Below are 25,015 nucleotides of genomic sequence, written 5' to 3' on the forward strand. Positions count from 1 at the left end.
TCGCCAGCAGCTGGAGAACGGTGCCAGTGCGTTAGTAAGCCTCGAATGATGGCGGAAGGCAACAGTGAGATACCCTGTGGTTATGATGAGGACTTTGTGAACCCTATTGACGAAGATCTGCAATGTTCAATTTGTTATGTGGCTATACGAGAACCGGTTTTGACCAGATGTGGCCATAGATTTTGTAAAGAATGCCTGGAGGGACACATGTCAAGGTACGTTCAACATATCATTTTGTTATCTCATTTGGCCGCATGGTTGTAAAAAAAATATCGCAGGAAAGTAAAGACGTAAAGAAGGTCTTACTAGGCGATGTTTTTCATTTTTGGCGTGGGGGTAAACATGGACATCGGACTATGCATTATAACTTCCTGCCGTCTCAAGCAATAGAAAATTCTAGACAATATTTGCATATTTGAACAGATAGTAAGTAGATAGTAAGTCGGCTGGATTGACATTTTACTATACAAAAGTAAATCAAGCCAAAGAACCTCAATTATATTTTTCTCTTTTAAACTTTATTCAATTCCACACATGGAAAAATAATTTAATGGTATCACGCCAGGAGGACTTGTGTTACGGCATATCCAAACTTGGTAAATCACAAAGGGACAAAATGTCACATGATTTCGAGGAAAGTCAACTCAAATGAAAACAAACCGTTGTTGTGTTAAGAGTACCGTGACGTGTTTTTGGATGTTTTGAAAATAATTCGACGGGAGAAAGGAAGAAAACTTAACGGGCAGTCTACAATTTTTTTGACCCCTGAAATACAGCACTTTCTTTAGACTTTCGTCTGTCGTCCTCCACTGGATCGGTCTTCCATCTGTTTTGAAGATGGCGGCCCGGTGCTCGCGCTTCGTAGCAGCCACGAAATGCTGGTGTGTTGGAGCGTAATCGTTCAAAAACTTCAAACACTGCTATTTGGGCCTCTTGAATAGTTACTGGACCATATTTCTGGGCTCTTCTCCGAGGAGGTTGCCACTTTCCCACGAGCTTAAAACAACTCTGTTCGCTTTGCCTTTTGGTTCTTCGGTAGTAGCATTACAACCTGTATCTTTGAGTAATGATTCTCCAAAATGCTGATGTATCAAAGGATTATAGTGCTGCATGTCAATGACTCGTTCCAAGTTGTCTTCCCTGTGAGATTCATTTGAAGACGATATCCTTAACTAACAAACAACACTTTGATTTCAATGAAAAACATTTGATTTGTGTTTTTTTTAGAAATCACGTGATTTTGCCTAACTATACTTTTGTGATTTCGTTACCAAATTTAGATACGCCTTAACGCAAGCCCTCCCTGCGTGATCAACATGAAAATATTTTTCTATGTGTGGAATTTAAAAAAAAAAAACGTTTAAAGAAACCAAATATTATGAGGGTTCGTTCCTTGGCTTGTTTTATTTTTGTATCTTAAAACGTTCATCCAGAACAGTTCTGTCCAGCGTACTATTTACTGGGCTGCACCGCACGCCCAGTTATAAATTCGGTTCCGTTCGGTCGTCTACGCAATATCTGGGCACTTTTACTTTCGAATACGTACACTGTAAATGTAACGGAGAAGTACAGTATTATATGAATGAACCACAGGGTTTCAATTATTGTAAAGGGCAATCATTGTGCATCAGGTAAATCGCTTGAACACAAAACAGTTTAAGTCGTATATGTTGGAGTTGGGATTCGAGTTCGAGTTAGACTTCGAGTTGGACTTCGAGTTGTACTTCGAGTTCCAAAAAAAAACAAAAAAAAATTATCGCCTATATACTCGCCTGACACATCTGTGAAAATATTCGTCCTTTAATTCGCTATTTCCCACGTTTATGGACAAATCTGCGAGATCTCCGACACTCATTATTTTGCTTTTTTAAACTGATTTCATGTCGACACGCGTGACGGAAATCGCTTCACAGTTATATGTAATAGTTGACACGACAGCTACCCCTGCTATGTATATTTTCGATCAATGGTATTCTTCGTCGTTGTGTAGCTCTTTGAAATCTACCGTTTCATAATGAAGATTTTCAGACATATTCCTTATAATAGGTGAGATAAAAACAGAAAACGCAAGGTTCCATGCTCTGATTCAGTTCGATTTCCACAGCTTTGATCAAAACATTCTCAGTTTCATAGCCTGTGAACAGGCTCTCTTTTTGGGAAAAAAAATAGCGAGGAAAGGGAAGGGAAAGGGTGGGACAGAGCCTGTAGACAAACATTGAGGCCGCTATTCCGCCCTCTTGTAATCATCCTGCCGATCATCTGTCAGTAAGATCGTTATCTGTCAATCAATTTCGCGCGTGGGAAAATTAAAGGGAAATGAGCGGTGTTTTGAGCCATCTGAAAACAGAGTGAAATGGAGCGCGAGCCTCATTGTCGATTTTGCAAAAAGTCATTGATCTCGGTAAGAAAATTAATACGGCGCCGGTCTTTGGCGTTTCAAGAAATAAGACCTTGCTCGTTGACAGTGGTCAAGACAGCGTTATGCTAGCGCAAGCATTTGAATCCTTAAGACCTTTAGAATTTCCGATTTAAGCTGCTTAACTTGTGCGCGGACTCGCTGAATGGAAATAGCTGCTCACTATTTTTCTTTATTCGATCTACAATTCCAATGATCAGTAGAGATTTTTTAACACGATGGAATGCGATCACCGTGACAAAGGGAAGGGAAAAAGGACAATTTTTAGGTATTTCATATTTTTAAAAAGACGTTTTAGGTCTCTTACCTTACGAAGGAACCACCTTCATTCCCAACCTTTCTAGTTAAGGCGAGACTATTATGTAAATTTTAATGCCGTACGGAAATACAATTTTCTCGATTACTTTCTGTTTCGTTTTGTGTGCAAAATCTTTGCTGTAACGATTCGAAATATCACTCCTTAAACTGAAAGGACGTTTCAGTCACGAATGTTGACATCTTTGAGAAAAAGCAGTTCACTCTCCAGTTTTTGTATAGCCTACTTCAGGTTTACATAGTACACGGAGTTTCTTTTATTTTTCACCTAAATGTATTTTTAGTGTCCGTTTGTACTAGAGGATTCGGTTATTTGCTTTGCTGACCGCGGGGAAGGGGTGGACTGGTATGTACGCGGAGATTTTCGTTTCATGAATTTTACAACTTTTTGCTATTTAATTTTTTAGTTTTTATTTCTTTTTTGGAAGTCGTTTTTTTTCTCCACGATAATTACCCACACCCACACCCACGACCCACGACCTCTACCCACGACCCACGACCTACGACATTTAGCTACACTCGGTTCAATGTCTGAGTCACAGCAGGGACCAGAAATTTGTGACGTCATTAGTGCAAGGCGCGATTACTTAGGTGATTATAGCCGGGTTATAGAGAAAACTGCATGGATGTTAAATTCTAAAAATAATGTTAAGTGCATGCCTGGGATAATGAATTTTAAAAATAGTGTTTTAACACTTTTACAATTTTAATGTGATTTTGAAGATGCAAAAGTAGACATAAAGGCGATTAGATGACAACAGCGCTAAAAAATCAAATACAATGTAGCTGTTAGTAGTGAAATGTAAAATGCGAATCAAGAAAATAAACGCTGCAAAAGACTTGTAATAATTCCGTGACGGAATACCATTCCATTCCAAGAATTAATTGGAGATCATTTCGGGGTCGACGTGCACAGAAATGAGGATCATCTCAGGTTCGGTATCATCCGTTCAGGGTCGAATTGGGGATCATAACGGGGTTGGGGATCATTTTGGGGGCTGTACAGATCTCTTTCAGGGAACTCATTCTCTCGAACCTCAAACAAAGTTGAAAAAGTCTTCGACCTTCACCTCTACTGAAACTTAAAGCTTGTTTCTCTCGCCAAGTAAACGTCTTCCCTCCCCAAGCCTCCGCGGCCAAAGTCACCGTCCTCTATGTCGCCGTCCACCTAAACCGGCTTAAGGTTGGTGGAGTTATGGATGCGAACGCGACGACTGCGGCAGAGCAGTGCAAATCCTTTAAACTCCGCAAAACACATTTTCTTTTTAAAGCTGGTGTTATACATCATAAATGGCAACATCCAGAGAGGAAAGGGTAGCTTTATTGTTTGCCTATCAAGATGGAAGCATTGATGATACAAAGTTTGCCCTGTCGTACGATTTACATTCTCCTGAAAAGCTCGAATTTCCTTATTGGAAGTATGGTCGCTTCATTCTTGATTCTATGACAGATGATGAGTGTAAGGCCGAGTTTCGTTTTTTCAAGAACAATGTTTATTTACTCGGAGAAGTTCTTGATATTCCAGACATAATGAAATGCCCCAATGGCGTTCTTATGGATGGAACAGTTTAAGTCTGTTGTTGATGCGTTTTGCATACCCATGTAGATTTGCAGATATGGTAGCTCGATTCGAAAGACCAGTTCCACAACTTTGCATGATTCCAAACCGAATGATGGACTATTTATTCGATGAATATAGCCACCTTCTCGCAGGTTTAAATCAGCCATGGCTTTCTAGGGACCGTCTCCGTCATTTTGCTGCCACTATACATGATAAAGGAGCTCTACTAGAAAACTGTTGGGGTTTCATAGACGGAACAGTGAGACCCTTATGTAAGCGAGATCAAAACCAGAGAAATCTCTCTGTAACAGACATAAAAGGTGCATAGGATAAAGTTTCAGTCCGTAGTTGCACCAAATGGGCTTATCACAAGTCTGTTTGGTGCCGTCGACGACAGGAGACACGATAGTGGTATGTAGTGGACTCAGGACTTGTGCAAGAATTATCGCATCACTCGTTTGCACCAGATGGTACACCCTTTGCGTGTCCATTTACAAAGGCCCTTCAAAGGCGCTCATTTGACACCGGCAGAGCAACAGTTCAACAAGGCCATGAGCCAAGCCAGAGTTTTGGTAGAATGGCTATTTGTGGACATTGTGAACCATTTTTGCATTCCTAGATTTCAAGAAAAACTTAAAAATTGGCTTAAAGCCTGTTGGCAAAATGTACGTTGTGTGTGCACTCTCAAGAGACTCTCACAGTTGTCTTTATCAATCAAGTACTTCTAAGTTTTTTGAAACAGATCCACCCCAAATCCAGGACTATTTCAGTTAGGTTTCTGAAGTCCTATGCAATGCAGAGAGACCCAAATTCATGACCTCTGGATATAACAGTGTTCAGCTACTTACTTGTTAGTAATTCTCTTTTGACTAGATTGCAGAATGTCATCTCCCCAATTTCAGATCATTTTATTGTGACAGTACATTCCCATGTTCAAACTACCAAAGAGAACACGTGCACAAGACTCAGGATCCTTAATGGTGGTATTCTGCAATTATTACTCATTTTCAAAAGGTTATACAGCCATAGATTTGCACTGTGGTCATTAAAACACAACGGGGAAGGAGGAAAAGTAATAGAAAAATATATCGAATCTAATGCAATAACATAAAATTGCAACGCTAACCTACTGACCACCCGCCCCCACCTCTTTCCCTGCTTTTTAGTTTTTAATGACCACAGCCTTGGCACTGAAGTATAACTCACCATTATTTCGATGCAGCTTGATTGTATCTTAATCATTAAATTGATTTTAGTGAAGAGTACTGTTAACCCCCAAAAAGAGATTTTAAAAATCGAAATGTGAGCTTAATATTTGGCCTACAGTTTTTCTTGGGAAAAGGTCTGCCTCATCAGCCCCTCAACATACTCCCTCCCCTAGAGTCCCGAGCCCTTTTTATCCTAGAAAGTTTTTAAAACTTGTTTTCGAATACGTAAAGTATCACTAGTTTCTTTTATAGCATACTGAAGATACAGAATTTTATCGCAGTTTACGCAACCGCCGAATAAACATTTTCAAACAAATTATTCAACTATTCTAGCCAGAATGTATTTTCTATTATTATATGGCTGAGTCTGTTTTCACTATGCGATTGGTCAATTTGCGGTCCGTAACTTGCTATACGGACCAAAATTTTTAAAGAAAATACTCATTTCGGAGCTCTAAATCTCTTTACCTCTGAAAAAAGATTTAAATAAAGTTATAAAACGCCTCTCAACCTTGAGGACTTGGATTTTGACTTTGGCCTTCAACATTTCAAACTGTGTTTATTTATGGACGAAGGCGATGAAGAAACTAAGTCGTAATCTTACCGAAGAGGATTCTAGTCAGACTGGCAGAGATTCGAGATGTTTTACCTAAGGGAAAATGAGTAATTCGTTCGACAAATATGATAACAAACATACCTGCACCCGATCATTTTGACAAGCTTCTTTGCCATTTGCAGTGTTCTTTCAAAGACCAACGAAAGAAAGATAGAAGCAAGTTCTAGCCAGACATAATGTCCAGTTTTCAAAAGACTCCACCGTCACATTAACGAGTGAATACTTACAGTGCTCTTAGTTTTGACCGAATAAACTTTAAAATATGTCTGTAAACCCTGAGGACTAGGATGTTGACTTTGCCTTTCCAAATTTTAACCTAGCTTTGTTTTAATGAGAACGAAGCTGATGTAGAAACTGAATCGTAACCTCACCGAGGAAGAGAATTCTAGTCAGTGTTTGAAAATTTTAACGCAGATCACAATTGAGGACGAAAATGAACTGGCAGAAAGAGAGGTTTTCCCAAAAACAATTAACGAACGAATCCTTCGACTATGACAACAAACTTACCTTTGAAAAGCTTCTTTCCCTTTTGCAGTGTTTTGTTGACAAGGACAAACGGAGGAAAGACGGAAACGACTTCTAGACAGACGGTGTCCGGTTTCCAAAATACTCCAGCGTTTCATTAAAGAGCTTGAACTTACAGTGTTCTTAGTTTTGACCGAATAAACTTTTTCGGCATGGCGAATTTGTTTTACTTTATCGGAAAGCCCTCGTTATGTGCTATTGTTTTCGTGCGCCAATAAAAACTTTCTTTTTTGACGCCTGTCAAATGACTGTCAAATCGTGCGTCCTGCACTTGTTTCCGGTCCCCCAAAGAGGAAGAAGCCATATAATAAACATCTTATTAGCCTCGTTTTTTCGATCCGTACTGTAAATTACGGATCCTCGTTTTTTCCATCTATTTACGGCCCAAGCGCGAACATAAATCGATGGAAAAAAACTCGGTCAGTAATTTACAGTACGGACCGAAAACTCGGCTAATAAGAGGTATATATGTCACCATCCAATGAGATAACAATACTGAAAGAAAATAGCATAACGCGGGCTCGTCGGCACAAGAAAAATGTGGTGCCACTGTTGAAATACAAACATTGATCGCTGACAGAAAACGTTGGTGGCAACTCTTGTCAAAACCAAGACAATAGTTAATAAAATATACAAACTGGTTTTCAAAATCAAGGGACAGTTATACCGGCAATACTGTGAATTTTAAGTGAATTAGGTGGCTATTTGTTCACAAGTTTGTCCAACAAACTCATCAGTGGCTTTAGTTTGGTCTTGTTGCTGCCTCAACATCAGTTGTTGTGACGCCAAGAGTTGCTGTTGCTGCTGTTGTTGTTGTTCTTGCATTAGCCGCATCATTTCACTTTGTTGTTGCTGAAACTAGCGTTGCTGATCAATGCTCGCCTGTAGACGTTTTACATCCAAATCGTGCTGCTCTTTTTTCAGTTGGAGTTTCTTAAGTTTAAGTATCTGGTCTTTTTCCGCTTTCTTGGACAGGATCAACATGGTCTCGCTGTCACTTCTTCGTTCTCTTTTCTGTACTTTCTCCTGATCATTTTTGCCTAAATGTCTCTTCATCGTCTCTGACACTTTCTCAAGTGCTTTAAGTCTTATATCTGTGGCCTTTGCCTTCTCTTTTTCAGCCTTTCCCTTCACACTTTCGTCGTCCTCTTTCATTCCCCCATCAGCTGTTTCTTCGAGAGCCATAATTTTTTTAGCCTGCGAAAACATCCGTTTCTCCTCGCTCTTCGCCGCTGGGAACGTTTTGCGCGGAGGAACGTCTGCGACTCAGCGACAGAAATTCCATACTGATGAAGCAAATCAATGTTTACATAGTAAATCCGGTAGTCATGGGGTTCCAAATATAAATTTGTCGAATTTTGCGTGTCTTCCGGTTGATTTTGGTGAAGTGTTGTGTTCATCTGCCAACGAACTCCAGCAAAACTCAAATGCTTCTTCTAGAGAAGACTATGTTCCACAAATATTGACTATTTTGTTAGAGATTCTTCGCGTTTTCATTTGACCTTTGTGGCCTTTTGTCTTTTGTCTGTCATTCGTAAACAATAACTAAAACAATATAACTACTCTGTCGACCAATCAGCGCTTCTGACCGGATTCTGGACAGATTTTACGTCATCAGTATGGAATTTCTGTCGCTGAGTCGCAGACGTTCCTCCTCGCGAAACGTCCACAGCGGCGAAGAGCGAGGAGAAACGGATGCTTTCGCAGGCTATAATTTCTTCCACCAAGTTTTTAAGTTCTGTGGGCTAGGGCGGCGCGATGTCCGAGCTCCTTTCCTCAGCCCTCAGTTTCTTTTTGATTCTGTTAATTAAAATACCCACATGATCCCTTACGGACCTTTTATCCACAGCAAAGACAGGCTTGGGACAGATTTTCAAAGTGTTGGCTATTCTATCCCAAATTTCGAACTCTTTCTTGTTTTGAACGGATTTTTCGGAAACAACCTCTTTGCATAACAGGACATCGTGTTCACTTGTCCAGTACACCACATTACTGTATGAAAAAAAGAACAGTCTGTTTTAGTTTCTTCTCAATGAAGAACATAAATATAAAGTTGAAACTCACTTTAATCTTTGGTTAAGCAGGACAGGAAATTGAATCTTCTAATTAACTTGCCAGTTTTCGACTTTTGTATCGAACTTGGCGGGTCTACATGTTTTCCACTCATCATAGCGGTAACCAATTGACCGAAAAGGCAAATTGAAATGTTTGTTTGGTATTTTTTACAATAAATAACATTATCATGGACTTACAAAAACAGCTTTGCCTATAAGGTAGCAAACGTAAATTTAATTCTAGGTCAAATTCAGCAGAAGCTATTCACGTTTTCTGGAAACGCTGCAAGTGCAAACCTCTTGTTCTGAACGTGAAGAAGACGCGTTGCAGTTCAACGCCAAGCATGCGCAATTAGGCACTTTGTGAGCAATGTACTTCCGGTGACGTTTCAGGTTGCGTCACGTTCTGGTTCGTAAAGTCCCTACTGAACAGACCCGCGGCAACATGTAATCTATTTGTTTTATACATAGTTAGTAAACTAGACTGGTTAGGAAAGCCGGTAATCATCAAAGTTGAAAACAACGGTGCTGTAGGTCATGTTAAAAGCTCCCTGGCCGTGTACAATCCTTTTCTTTTTGTTCACAAATTTGTGACTGAATAAATTAATGTGATATTTTTATTGGTCGGTAAGTTCAAAAAGATAGGAATGCTGTTGAACGTTGTGCACGATCAGGTTTAAAAAAGCTAACAAAAACATACAACAAAAGAGTCTAAAGGGTTTCATAACCATTTCACTTTAATAACTACGTTTTATACAATGGGGAGGGAAGAAAAAACTAACTGCATATGCTTGCCTGTTGGAGGGCCTGATTTGTGCTAGTTTAGGCATTTCTAAATCCCAAACGCTACTTTTCGCCTCTGCTTCTTCTTTTCTTCTTTACCTTAATGGTATACAGTTTCTCTGAAAAGTTTTTCAACGCCTTCACTTGCGCAAAGCGGCAGAATAGTCGCGAAAACATTTTGCAAAACTGCGAGTCTCTCGAAGCAACTGTTGTTAAAACTTCTAGCAGTTTAGGCATTCTAATGTTGTCAAGAACTCTTTTCGTCTCCGTTAACTTCATATTTCTTCTTTGTAAATAGCTCATGCTAAAATTTCTTCGAGGCTTTCACCTGCTGAATCCGAAGTAATCTCACACCATTTTCAAAAACGCTCTCCGTTTTGAACAAAACAAAGAAAAACAAGTTTCCCATGACGTCATCCATGTATCTGTACTTTATTAAATAGATCATGGGCAGTGACCAATAACAGCGCGCGTAGCATTCACATTATTGTATATTAACATCCCATAGTCTCTTGGAGGGTGCACTTTATGGGGGTATACGTGTGCAGAAACAGAGTTTTTCCCGAGCCTTTTCGTCTACCTTAAAGGTAATGGAGTTATCTAAATTTTTCGTCCATGAATTGTACTCCACCTCATTATGAACATAATGATTATTTCTTTGGCATTTTATATTGACAGACAGGAAAGTCAGCGACAAGCATGCAGCTGTCCTATAGACAGAGAGGAGCTTGTGGATCGTAAGGTAAACATAAAAAGATACACCTCGTTCATACGGACACTGAGGGGGCCGTAGAAAGTGTCGAGGGGTGTCCGTATTTAGCGCATTGAATTTAGAGAAAATGTAAGGTTTTTCTTTCCCCAGGAACAAAGCAAACTGTTCATAATAATGAGGTGTCCGTAAAGCGCGATTCGATTGTACCTTTACTGTTGCACATATACATTAGGATCTACTGTAAATGTTATTGCATCTACCAGGATACAGTATATAACTCTTGTATTTACTAATTGTCAAAGGAATGACCTAAGGCTTACTGTTATACGTTAAATATAGCAAAGCGGAGTGGAAATTCGTAATTTGCGAAGCCTACTCAAAATTTGTAGTTTGCGAATTGGAATTATAGAGGTCCATTGCGTATTATCAATACAGATGGCGACTGGGGGTCGATTTCGCAAGTTATACATTTTCGTTCCCATTTGTTTCAGCCCACTGGAAGTCATTCAAACAATTTTCAGAATCTGCAGTAGTGTTCAGAAGTTTTGAATGTATGGATATAAAACTTTTAAAGTATTTTCGATTTACATTTTGTAGGATGTCTTCCCTGATAAAGCAACTGGGAGGAAGATTCTGTCCTTATTCATAAGATGTCCAAGTACCGCTTGTGACTGGACTGGAGAACTGAGAGAGAAAAAGGTGAAGGATAATAGAGAGACACTACATATAATGAACTGTAAATCTATATCAATTCTTTTGATTTTATATCTGTAATGTCATAAATCATCTTACAGTTTATAAGAGTTGGTTATTTTAATGGTCCTCATCGTCTGCTCTAGTTGTATTTGGAATTAAAATTTAAATGCTACCATACATTTATTTGCCAAAGTGTTAAAGGGACATAGTCAGCTATAGGACCGCGCTGACCTGGAAACTACTTAAGCCAGTTTGAAAACCGTTTACCTCAACCCAAAATCAAATCTACACGTCGGATACATCTAGAAATCCGCTTCAATCCTGCCTAGTGTTTCATTCGATCCTCGATCTTTTACTGAAAACCTCTTTTTGAGCAAACTGTTACTCATCCTATTACATTATTTTATCATATTTGGTTAAAAACAGTATTCAAAGGAACATGAACAGAAGAGGTGAGAAACGCGAATACGCGGGGCGGGAGAAATCGCTTTCGTTTACCAAAAGTAACAAAAGAAATGAATTAGTAACTTTGGCGAGCAAGTAATCGTCATTTATTTTTTGGAAAATCGATGGAAAAGGCTACATATATTTGGAAAATCAAGCGTTCTCGACCCTGAACCTTCGACAATGACCTAGGGCCAATGGCCTAGGGTCTATCACGATTTCGGCTTGTAACTAGTTCATATCTACAAGGTTTGTTTAGAGTATTCCGGATACGCTTCTCACTTTCTGAGTTTCACCCGCGTCTTGTGGCGTGCACAACTAAGAAATGGTATCTAAAGCGCATGCGCATCATCTGACTGTGTCCCTTTCAGTATAAATGAACTAAATCAAGTAAAAAAAAAAACAACTCAGAATAGTACAATACAATACATCATCGGTAGCTTGACAACTGACATTTGAAATGTAAAAAAACGTAGTATTTGACTGCTATCAATCATGATTAGTTGCCCCGCCAGTATAATACTGTTGGCTCTGGTTGAGTTCGTTACACCGTAAGACAACGGATTGCGATCGATTGTTGACAGAGCTGAATTTATCCTCCCCTCAGGATCACCTTGTTCACTGTGAAAGTAAACTTGTGGAATGTCCAAATGGTTGTGGATCATGTGTCGTTCGCAAACAGGTATGTAACATGTTTAATTTGACATACAACTTTTATGTACATCAAAATTGTGCCCCTGTATTTCGTAAACTGTTTATTTGACACGTCTTTAGATCGAATCTCACATTGACAATGAGTGTCCGTTAACAGCCATCTCCTGTCCTTATGCGTCGATGGGCTGTACCAAAAAGGTAAGAGTAATCTGCGCTATAATATGGGTACAACTGTGAAATCAAGGTGTGGAATCAATGACATACGCTTATATACACCGTAACATGTTTAATTTGACATACAACTATCTGGCCCTGTTACAACAGCGACTATACCGTACATAAGAGGCACCTCTGAAACTATTGCACGTATATTACAACCTTACAATATACGTGTTGCACACAAACCGATAAGCACTTTACGGCGACTGCTTACTAATGTCAAGGACAAAAGCAAACCGGAGGACAGACAGGGAGAAGTATACAAGATCAAATGCTGCGACTGCCAGGCTTCTTACATTGGTGAAACCGGCAGAAACCTAAGCACGCGACTGACAAACACAAACAAGCGACGAGGAATGGTGACGTCAACAATCACATTGCTGAGCACCATTTAAAGACGAAACATCAAATTGACTGGGACTGTGCGACATGTATAACGTATTCTACAGACTACAGTGGAACCCGGTTAATACGGACACCAAGGGGACATGCCATAGTGTCCATATTATCCGGGTGTCCGTATTAAGCGGGCTCTCAGAGAAAACGTCAGGAACACATGTTTTATCTATATGAAGACCAAAGCAGACAGTTTTACGAGAAAACTTTGTTTAATTTCTTAACTGTAACAGTAACAAGTTCATCCTAAAGAAACCTCACGATCATTTATCATAGTCTCAGAGTAAAATCTTTTAAGTATTGTAGTATCGTTATTGAAAAAGTCTGTGACTTTACTTTAAGAGCAATGACTGCAACAAAAAGCCAAGGAAGTGAAACGTGTGTAACAGGAGGCAGAAAACTTTATCAAAAGACTAAACGTAGTACAAGAGTCAAACACTGGAGGAAAGACAGACTGTTCAAAATCAAATATGCCACGCTACTTTGTTACTGTTTTTTTAAAGTACTGTACTAAAATTTTATTCACCCGTAAAAATCTGTCATTATTTGAACAGGGTACAATGTCTATAATTATCACATAATTGTGACAATGAAAATAGACAGTGTGCAGATAACCAGTGTCCGTAAAGCGGGGTTGACAATATATGAGAGTTTGTGACTCGGGACCCAGAAAAGTGTCCGTTGTCCGTATTGACCGGTGTCCGTATAAAGCGGGTGTCCGTATTAAGCGGGTATCCGTAGAGCGGGGTTCCACTGTACTATCAACGTCTTACTTTAGAAAGTTGGTTTACTAACTTAGAGCAAACACCACTGAATCGTAGCCAACAGTTACCAGCGCCGTACAAACGACGTATTGACGAGATCAAGCAAAACTAACTACGAGCGAACGACTGGATAACTGACAATTTGACTAACAATAGACGACTGTTTAACTGTGACAATAGACGGATCGAAACGCACCAGTTACTGATTACGAGTCTTCATAGCCAATAACATCACGGCTTAACTGACAGACGACCACAAACATCGCGACGTAATTAACCAATGAGATCAATAACCAGAGTATAATACCATAAACTGACGTGATACAACTCACTTTGACTCCGAAGATGACTACCGAACAGGTTGTCGAAACGTCAGCCACTGTCAACAACAACAATCCTATTCAGTACTACCTTCACCCGGACGATCAAACTCAACCTACTTTTGAAATGACTCCTGGGTTCAAACCTTTCACAGTTTTACATATACACTGTGTAGTAAATAATTTTTCTGCACACATTATTTATTCTTGGGGGGGGGGGGGGGGACCCCCTGAGTGATCTCTATATTAAAACCAGCATGCAGGAGTGATGTGTTATGAGAGGCCACAAAAGCAGTGTAAAGCTACATGAAGGGGTACTTTCGGTTCAATGTGCAAAGAGTCAACTTCTTTAGAGTGGTTAGCTCAGTTACTTGTGTACCAACCTTTGAGGAGGCTGGATCAACACTCAGGGACTTAAAGTAGCGTGCAACTACTTCCTAAAATTTATCGATGCGCAGGTTTTTTTTTCGTTTTGCGTTTTGGAGATTAAATCAGGCAAGCAGTTATATGAATAGTCTACATTTGTTCATTTAAAAGAAAATTTCTTTAATAACAAGACATTTTATTTCTAGCACGGTTTATTGTTTCCGGTATTGTTTTGAACATTATATAGACGTTTGATTTAAAAATATTTATACTGACATTTTTAAGTCACTATACGGACTTAACAGAGTCAGTAATTACTTTTATTCTCCAATGTCAATCATCAGATTCAGAGAAAAGAAATTGAAGCTCATCTTCAGTCCACAACGAGTCTCCATCTGGCTTTTACCTGTTCAACATTTAAAGAAACAACTGAGAAGCTTGACGCACTTCAGAAGCAAGTGGAAGAATTGAAAACGTCTAATTATTCCCTGAACGCAAAGATTGAAGCCCAAAAGCAAGAAATCACAACTCTCAGTGAAAAGGTGGATACTCAGAAGAGAGAGTGGACAGCTGCCAATTCTTCCCTGGATTCGAAATTAGATGCACAAAAAAGAGAACTTTCATCTTCTCTTAATTCAGTGGTTGTAACTCATAGGAGAGAATGGGCAGCTGCCATATCAGAGCTGGATTCAAAGGTGGATTTTCAGGCCAAAGAGATAAGAAGATTGACCAATGAGACATCTCCATTTGTGTGGAAGATAACTGGTTTTAACGAAGTCTTACAGTTAGCGCGGGAGGGAATCGTACCGAGGATATATAATGAATTCTACACAGAAAAAAGGGGCTACAAGCTATCTCTTCGCCTATATCCAGATGGCGACCAAACGCAAAGGAACAGGTATGTGTCGGTTTTTGTTGGTATCATGAAAGGCCAGTACGATCCCATTCTTCCTTGGCCCTTTCGACAGCAAGTTACATTTACGGTGATCGACCAACAATATGACCTGTCAAAGAGGAGAAACGAGGTGGGGATCTTGAACACCGAGAACACGCCCTGGCGCTTCTCTGGCCGACCTACTAGTGAAGAAAATCCCGATCTTGACGGAATTGACAGATTGATATCTCACAAGGTTTTATTTACCAGGCGGTACCTCGAAAACGACACCTTGGTTCTGAAGGTCGATGTGGGTCCTCATGACTCACAGAGTGATAACTCGTATTCCGATTACGACGATTGGTATTGAACGTATAAACTGTTACGAACAATTTTACACTTGGTAGGACCATGCTGAGGTCAGTACTATGCGCACACATGCATTGATATCTTACCAATCTTCTTTACATTCTGCGCTGTGTTAAACACGAGACACTATTTCTTCGGGTTTAAGCTGGCCCTTTTGAATCGGATTCATTTTCTGACAGCTACAATTGGTAGTCTTAGAGCAAACGCCCTGGCGTTTTTCTGGCCGACGTATTAGTGAAGAAGATCCCGAACTCATGGGAGTTCCCAGATTGATATTTCACAAGGTCTTATTCACAAGGCGATACGTTGAATGCGACACCTTGTTTCTCAGGATTGAAGTTGGTCCTCATGACTCACAGAGCCTTCTCTCAGATTTCGATTCCAACTATTGGTATTGAGTGTACTTGGAAGGACCGTTTCGAGATACCGCGCCCGATCGTATATTAATATCTCACAAAGTTTTTTGACTGACTTTCTCTGTATTGGATATGCGACACTGTTTTGTCGGGTTTAAGTTGGTCCTCATGACTCGGATTCAGATTCTGAATATTGTCACCTAAGGCATCACTTGCTTTAAACAATTTTACATTTGGAAGGACCATGCCGAGTTACTGCGGCCACTCGCGTATTGAAATCTCACAAAGTGTTTTTAAACATTCTTCGCTATTTTGAAGTGAGACACTGTTTCTTCGGTTGAAGTTGGTTCTCATGACTTGGATTCAGATTTTTTGACTAGTGGTACTGAATGTGTTGCATGCTTCGAACTATCTTACATTTGGAAGGACCATGCCGAGGAACTGCGCCCACTCGTGTATTGATCTCTCACAGAGTTTGTTAACATTCGGCACTTTGTTGAACATATGACACTGTTTTTGTCGGGTTTAAGTTGGTCCTCTTGACTTGTGTTCAGATTCTGAGCGCCGTCATTGGTACTGAAGGTTTCAGAGCGGAACCCTTTATTACGACCACTGTTGGGCCAAGAAAATTAGTTTTTTAATGCGGTAGTGTTACATCATGATTCTACGTTTTTCTAAGCTCTTCAATGGCAAGTACATGCATTTGATGTTGACTGTCAAATATAACTTCAACACGTAATTACACACTTTTAACTTCTCATAATGCGTTTAACTGGTAGTGTTAATGAGGAAAAGATATAACGAAAACGACGGGGGACCTAGAAAGGTACTTTCACCTCATCGTAGGAACTATGAAGTAAGACGGCGACGGCAACGAGAACGTCAAAAAGCTTTACTGAGGAATGTGTCAGCACTATAATTCATATGTTTCTTTGTTCTTAGCCTGTGAACAGTTTCATTGTTATTCGAGCTTATGATTGGGTTGAGTTTTAAAAGAAAAGAAATTTTTTGTTTATTTAATTAACCAGGAGTGTCTTTTGTTGTGAAATGTTCAGAAGATACAAGAACCACCTTAAGGTGTTTCGATACAGTTTTTCAGAGGCCATACCGATATTTTTCGATCGCCTCAAAAGTGGCTTTTTCCTTGTCAGATCGCTATAAAATTATCACCAGTGATTGGCTATTGATTGAAATTTGTGAAAATGTAGTTTTAAGTAAAATCGATATTACTATGACAACAATAAACAAAAAACTTTGAAATTGTTAAAAGCCGAATTGTTGTCCTCTAATCCACGACATTACATTACATTACATACATACATATATATGGTTTATTGGAGTAATGTGAATAAAAAGAGGACGCACGCGTACCTAACTAATTCAAAATGACTGTCGTTTGTTGGCGACCGAGGCTAACCAGTTTATACCCCTTTTGAATTGACTGAACGAGGTAATTCTTTCATTTTTACAGTAATTATAACTAGCTAGACAAGATCTTGAAACCGCTATAAAAGAAACTTCGCTTGCAGTATCATTACATGGTTTTGGAAGAAAGCTTGAAATCAGTTTTGCAACTTCAGTGTGGCAGGGTATAAAACGATTCTGCAAGTACGAAGGGGCAGGCCCATTGAGGGGCTTGAACATTAACAACATTAATATAGCTAATTATATAGCTTTTAGTTAATCCGATATTCTCAGCAAAGCTATTATCCTTTAATTTTTACGAACTGTCCAATTAAGGATTAACTTGGATAGTTTCAGATACGGCTTTCCTTTACAAATAGGCAAACTGTCCAATTTAAGAAAAATAGGACAGCTGGTCTGAGCTAATCAAATGCCAGAAACTACAATAGGCAATGCAAACTAGCCAATCAGCACAAAGTCCCTCTGACAACGCACCAAAAAAAAAAAGGTTTCGTTGGCTGACGGCGGTTCGTCGGCGAACACTCTTGGTCTTCTTGTTGCTGTGAATGTCGTTTTGTTCTGCTGCTGGTTTGTTTGGCTTCTTGTCTGGGCCATTTAAAGGGAAAATGTACGACCAAACTGCTGAAAGTTTGTATTGGAAACAATCAACGCATAGATTCTTGAAAATATACAAGCACTGAAGCCTTGGACAAGAATAAGAAAACACTGATAATTGTGTTAAGATGTTGGCATTGCAAAAACAAACGGAAAAAGTCTGCGGAAATGGTTTGAGGTAATGAATGAAATGCTTATTTTCAATAGTTTTTGTATTTAAATGAAATATTTGCGTTGTTGCTTTGTCTTCTTTGTACTCGAAATTGCCGTTTTCACCTTTAGCACTGTATCATTCAGATCATTGAACGAGAGACTGCCCCGGTAATCGCTTCATGATCTTCAACAAACCGCTCCAACTAGGGTCCTTTCCTAGCGACTGGAAACTGGCCAATGTCGCACCTGTCCAGAGGGTGCAAAAGATCACGTGGAAAATTACCGTCCCACCTCTTTATTGCCAATAGTTTCCAAAGTCTTGGAGCGTTGTGTGTTGAATGGCATCAAGGTCCATCTGTATCAATTAATTTCACCTCTCCAAAGTGGCTTTTGCACTGGAAGATCGTGCGTCAACAACCTCCTTGAGGCTTTTGAATACGTTGGCTCACCTTTAGACAACAGCAGTAAGGTTGATACCATCTACCTCGATATGTCGAAGGCCTTCGACAAAGTCAACTACGGACGCCTCGTCCACAAGCTAAACCTAGTCGGCTTTGGTGGCAAGCTGCTCAATTGATTCCAGATTCCCTGCCCAACGGGTCGCCGCCAACGCGTCACGACACTCGGCGCCACTTCGAAGGAGCTTCCTGTTACTTCTGGAGTTCCTCAGGGTTCTATACCTGGACTGGCCCTCTCACAACTATAAGTTAATGACCTTCCCGATGTTGTTTCTAGCAGTCGAGTGTTAATGTTTGCCGATGACACAAAAATATTCAGAGAGATTAGGATCTTAGGCGATGCCTCTTCCATCCAGAAAGACCGTGGAAGGCTTGAAACTTGGTCCCAAACATCTGGTCTCGCCTTAAACGAAGCAAAGTGCAAGGCTCAGCGCGTAACAAAAAAAAAACCAAAGTCTACAATGTCCACCTACAAACTTAATAACTCCCTGCTCGGAACGTGCACCGCAGGAAAAGATCTGTGTGTATGGATTATTAATGGTCTGACATGGAACAAGCAAGTATACGAACAATCTGTGCGTGCCAACAAACTACTTGGTTACATCAAGAGAAACACGAGGTTCATCCTTGGCACCGCAGTAAGACGAACGCTGTTCTTAGGCTTAGTACGACCTCATTTGGGATACGCCACTCAAATCTGGGCACCGCAGTCCATCGAACTCACTGCTAAACTTGAGCGCATTCAAAGAGGCGCAAGTAGGTTTATTTTAAGCCTACCTTATTCTTCAACTACAAGCTACAAACTTTAAGTCTTTTACCTATTTGCTATTGGACCTTATCTTCTTTTTCAAAATGACACATGGTTTGGTCAACGTAAACACCTCTGTCCTACCTTCATGATGTTCGCAAGTCCAGAAGGACTATAGATCCACTATTACCAATATTAATAAATACATACCTAACAAACGCAAGACCACTACTTACCAGAAATCTTTTCTCGCTAGAGCATGTAGAATTTGGAACTGTCTCGCTGACGAACTCGATTTTCGTTTAGTGTCCTTGACTTCATTTAAATCGGTTTTGTTTTATCATTACGAGGCCTCGTTAGCCACTTGTTTTGACCGCGCTGAACTGCGTACGTTTAAGACTGTTTAAAGTGTAATAGTGTCGTCGATCTTGAAAGTGGATCGTCATCTCCGTCATGGAATAGCTTTCTGTGCCACTCTTCGTGAATAACTGTTAATACCAAGCCTGGAGTATTTTTCATGTCGACGATCTGGTAAGCAAGGGACATTCTCTGAATTTTCTTTCAAGAGGGAAAGTATCGTGTGTTTATAGTAGAGTAAAACGGCGACTTTATTTTAAAATCAAACTTTGATATGAGGTTGAGCTTCATGGTCCTTTCTATTTGGCAGCCATTGCACGTAACCCAGTCTACGTTGTCTACGTCACGAAGAAGGTTTTGATCGTGTAGCCCGCTTTTGCGAAAAGAGCATAACAATGTTCTGTGGATTCCCTTTGTTTGATTTGTGAAACAAAAGGTGGTCGCACTTGCTTGTTAGAATTTTTCATTTGTGTTAAACAAAGAAATAACAGAATTCAGTGAGTAAATGTTGCAGCCTTACGCGTTTGTTGCAAATGAAAGACCTCGAATAAACCTGACATCTGTGTTCATGCCGACAGGCTTTTGAGTTCTAAAATATTTCATTCCACGGGAAAATTTGGAACTCTTCGCCGATTATTTTAGTTAACGAAAGGATCAACAAAAAGCTTGAAAGGGTCACGATTCAAATGTTTCTGGCAATGTTTTTACTGTTTTTAGCAACGAGTACATCGTTGATTTGCATAATCGGTACCGAACGCACTCTGGCTTTCATCGACAGGCAAGGATCATTTATCAAAAATGTTCAGAAATAAAGAAAATAAGAAAGAAGGCGAAAACGGTCATAGTTCTATCGCGGTGATTCTTTGTATGCATTAAAATGGTGTGCTTTGGCAACAAATTAGGCCTCGGTGACGTGGTTCACGGCCGAAGAATGAAAGACTTTTTGATTTGATCACTGCAACCACCCCGCGCGGCCCCATTATGACAATGCTCTGCGCGACGAATTAGTCGTACACCTTTAGACATGGCGGAAATAAGTGTTTCAATTGCAGAAGCACCGAAAAAACACACCGACTTGCCTTGTGGTTATGACGAAGTATTTGTTTCTCTTGTTGACGACGATTTGCAATGTTCCATTTGCCAATCGACTTTACGAGATCCGGTTCTCACTAGATGTGGTCATAGATTTTGCAAAGGTTGCTTAGGGCGGTACATCTCAAGGTTTGTATTTTCATCTGAATATGAAAGAATTACGCTAAATAGGTATTTTGAGAAGTTTTTTTAAAAAATAAGTCGGTTATGTACAAGTAATGGAAAAGACTGAAATCGAGAAATTTTGTAAGATGATCTCTTTTATGTTCGTCATTATCCTCGATCATTGAGCGTAGTCTAGGGAAATTACATGCCGGCGTTTCACAGACATAGTTCATAAATTAATAATGGAGACAGCTTGGGTTTTGGAGAGACACACTTGTCAAGTCTGACCTTTTTCACAAACCTGATTTAGCTATGAACATAGAGCTTTTCATTGAACTACGGAAGTTGACCCCAGGCTCGAAATAGTTGATGGAAGCAAGGGGCTCGTTTTTGACTCGGCCGAACTAAGGCGATTACTTTTCTCGACACAAGGGCTTTTCACTAGTCGGTAAGTCACTGACTCTGTGGCACATTTTAAGGTCGCGAGAGCCACGTTGGGCTCATTGTTATAGATTTAATCAGGGGAACCCAAAGATTGTTCTCTGTAAAATATCCGTTCGGTATTTTGTAAAGTTTAAATTTTCGCATCACCGCTCCTCAGGTTAAGCTTTTTTTCGTAAACAAAGGAAACCTAAAAATTTTGCATTCGAAAATGCGATGGAGAGAGGAATTTTCACTTTCGGAAAACGTTAAATAGCACCAGTAAAATGTTCGGGGAAAATGGTACTGAAACCAGGCTTGTAATTCGAAAAGACTCAAAATTGAAGTTGCCCCAGGATGACCGAAAAGATACAAATTTTATAGCGCCGCTTAGAATTCATTTCTAAATATCTGAAAGTACTCTAGAAAGCTTAAAAAGTGTTTTCAATACATTTAGGAGGAAACAGTCGTTGGGTGCCCCTGATTTATTTAAAGCGTATGCACGAAGTACAACGACTGATATCGATCGACGGGTTTCACGAGATATTCATAGCTGGATAAAAGGTGAGCACTTAATTTAAAGTGTTCACATGCACGTGTGGCACGCAGACTGCGAACAGAATGTTTATCCAAAAGTAACAAACGGGCTCTGAATGGTAGTTAACCTTGTTTCAGTAATATTTTAAATCAATAAAAATAAGGAACTCTTTAGAAATTTCAACCACATTTCAGACATTTTAAACTGAATCTCTTTTGCACTATATTTTTGCCTCAAAAATCCTTGAAAACATTGCAGCTTAAAAACAAAGGTAAAGCTTGGAATGTTATTAACCATTGTTACCATGATTACATATCTTGCTTAGAACTCGTGCTTTAGTGAGGACACCTTCGGGACTCTCAAATTTGACTTTTCCCACAATTTTGTTTTCAAGACTTCAGCTCAGATACAAAACTTCACGAGCTGGCACTGCAGGGTGGTAAACTTGGTAAACTTTAGTTTGTCATGTATATAGCTTTCGAAAACAGCCGTAACTCTCCTCGTTCCTCGCCGATGCGGACGTTTCGCGAGGAGGAACGTCTGCGACTCAGTGACAGAAATTCCATCACTGATGACGTAAATCAATGTTTACACGGTAGTAATGGGGTTCCAAATGCAAATCTGTTTAATTCTACGGTTATTTTAGTTGATTTTGGTAAAGTGGTGTGTTCTTCTGCGAATGAGCTCCGGCAAAATTTAAATGCTTATTCTAGGGAAGAATATATTCTACAAATATTGACTGTTTTATTAAAGATTCATGGTGTTTACATTGACCTCTGTAGCCTTTTGTATTTTGTCTGTCATTCGTAACCAATAGCTTAAGCAATTTAACTACTCCGTCGTGCAATCAGCGCTTATGACCGGATTACGGACAGATTTTACGTCATCAGTATGGAATTTCTGTCGCTGAGTCGCAGACGCTCCTTCTTGCGAAATGTCACCAACGGCGAGGCAACCTCGTCCCCAGGGTCTTCTCGTTTTCCAATATGGCGGCGGCAGGGACAGAGCTGAACAAGGTCTGCGCATGTGCCGAGACGGGAGAGGTCTGGAATCTAACCTAGTGTCGTTTTCAAAGGGATTTTCACAACGTTCACACATTTTGGCGATTATTAAGGTGGATTCTGAATATTCAAGGCTCCCATTTAAACTAAAGGTAGATTATTTCATACTTTATTTAATTCTCGTTTCTACCTTTGTAATTTTTCTTCTACTTTCTTCTATGAACAAAAGAAGACGCAGGAAAGAAGCGTCCCCGCTATAAATAGTATCGTTTGCAAAAGGATTTTCAAAACATCCTCACATTTTGGCGATTATTAAGGTGGTTTCCGAATATTCAAGGTTCCCATTTAAACTAAAGGTAGATTATTTCATACTTTACTGAATTATCGTTTCCACCTTCGTAATTTTTTCCCTTTTGAACAAAAGAAGATGCACGGACGAAGCCGAAAACAGTTCTTTCATTCGAATGTGTACATTTTCAAGCGTAAACACATGAAAGTACAGATTATCAATATGTTATCAGTTCTAAGAAATCGTCCGGACATCATATCAGTGTCAGCATTAAAGGTAAATTTTATTTATCTTTGTTTTTCCTTGAATGATCGTCCTTTAGTTATTTCTCTTGTTATATCTCGCTTGGTTTCACTATAAGAACTGTAAGAACACAAAACAATCACTGAGGTTTCGAATTCAATCAAGTTCTTTCTTCCAAACTTGTTTCCCTTTATGACTCATTCTTGGCTCAGCTCAAAAGAGCTATTATAAATTTTTGTATATGACAACAGGCAAAATTAATGTTGAAAAGAGTAAATGGGCAAGTAATACAGTCGATGCTTGCTGGTAAAAGTATCAATGACTTGAAGTTCTCTAAAAAGCTTCATTCCAGGGAGAAGCACAATCTGACTCTTTACAAACTTTCATTTATTTTTCTCTTCGAAGTCTAGATCTTCATTCCTTGATTCTTCTGCTTCATTCAAACCTGTCATGAAAGGAAAACCTATAGTTAATATGAAAACTCACATAGAGCTGAGCCAACTTGTGATTGTTTCCCAAAAGTTCAACAGCTTTGAACTTTAAAGGTTTATTCACTAATAAGCTTAAAGGTACAAATTAAATTTTAAACAAACTTTACCGAATAAATACTGATTCTACAGCTCGACCAGCGCCTCTAAGCCGGCTAGAGGTACGTAAAAGCTTCTTTGATCGCACTAAGATTTGTAACTAAGTTTATGACTTTCATGACTTCTTGTGTCTGATGGTATCATCGCGCTCAAAGCCGGCTTTCTTGCCACCAAGTCAAAAGAAACGGTCAACAACTGTTATCGCTCGGCCTACATTACAAATATTTGCTCCTCCTTAACCAGAATAAAGTAATGTTTAAGTAAATCGTTTACGTACCATCGAAGAAAAGTCGCCCAAACTCCAGCACATTGCTCTTTTTTAATTTCTCAGTCATCTTTCTGCAAACTTACTGACGATCTGCATCAAAACAATGAAAAACCTTCGCCGGGACGGTCAAAAACATTTTCCTTGATCCCTGGATTACATAACATTTCATTCCATGAGTTGCATTTCTAACGTATTCGTAGAATTTCTCCTTTGTTGGCATTCACAAATATGAGTTTAGATGGTCGAAGATAAAATGGTCCCAGATGCTAGAATTTCACTTTGCGCGAGTGCTTCGCGCACGGGCTAGACTAGTAAACAAGTGATGTCACGGACATGCGTAGTACGTTATTCAGCCCTGTCGGCGGCAGGAGAGAAGACCCTGGCACACACCAGAAATCACGTGACCGATTTGTCCACGGAGAGTGAAAAATTTATTCAAAATGGCAGCCAAGACAAAGGGTGAGAGGACCTGGGTACAAGATCAGAACAAACAAAATGGCGGCAAAGGTGAACTCAATGTGCTTAAAGAAAGAAGACTGATCACTGATCCAGATCCCTATCATCCCAATAGTGTATACCAAGTTACATTTATGTCAGTACTTGTCAATGACATTTGTGATCTCTTTGAACGTTCTCAACTGAAAGGTGGCGTTCCACTGGGATTATCCGGATCAGGATCAGTGATCCAAGATCACTCGGATTATAGCAAACAAGGTTGATTTACCATCTACCATGATCCGAGTGATCTTGGATCACTGATCCAGATCCCTATCATCCCAATGGATCGCACCCGTAGTTCAACTAACCAGTCAATCCGACTCAACAGAAAAGTTCAAAGATATACACTATACACGTAGTCGACTGTCTGCGCTGGTAAACACTGTAAGAACTAACACCGATGATCTTGTGATCTCGACATAACATAATTTTGATAGAACCGACACAACCCTCTAAAAATTCTTCTCTCTCTACGAGAAGAAAAATCACATTTGACCAAATTAGTACAATACAATCTAATAGTACTATTTTTAATGTCAAGTGGATTAACTCTTTTCCTGACACCTATAGATTTTGCTGCAGTTTATGCAT

The 25,015-nt window shown here is 39.6% G+C and overlaps 1 protein-coding gene and 1 long non-coding RNA gene across 2 annotated transcripts; one reads left to right on the top strand and one right to left on the bottom strand.

The window, feature by feature from the left end:
• LOC140930783 (TNF receptor-associated factor 6-like) lies at positions 1-16,823 on the top strand. The gene is made up of 6 exons (XM_073380499.1): positions 1-215; positions 10,157-10,220; positions 10,788-10,889; positions 11,938-12,012; positions 12,105-12,182; positions 14,394-16,823. The coding sequence occupies exons 1-6, from the start codon at positions 46-48 to the stop codon at positions 15,291-15,293; spliced, it is 1,389 nt and encodes a 462-aa protein (XP_073236600.1). The 5' UTR covers positions 1-45; the 3' UTR covers positions 15,294-16,823.
• Positions 16,824-23,086: 6,263 nt separating this feature from the next.
• LOC140929546 (uncharacterized) lies at positions 23,087-24,281 on the bottom strand. The gene is made up of 2 exons (XR_012164740.1): positions 23,936-24,281; positions 23,087-23,516 (listed from the first exon to the last, which is right to left on the bottom strand). It is a non-coding gene; the product is annotated as an uncharacterized lncRNA (long non-coding RNA).
• Between the last annotated feature and the right edge of the window lie 734 nt (positions 24,282-25,015).

The sequence above is a fragment of the Porites lutea genome, chromosome 3 (assembly GCF_958299795.1).
Source record: "Porites lutea chromosome 3, jaPorLute2.1, whole genome shotgun sequence".
NCBI classification, from domain to species: domain Eukaryota; kingdom Metazoa; phylum Cnidaria; class Anthozoa; order Scleractinia; family Poritidae; genus Porites; species Porites lutea.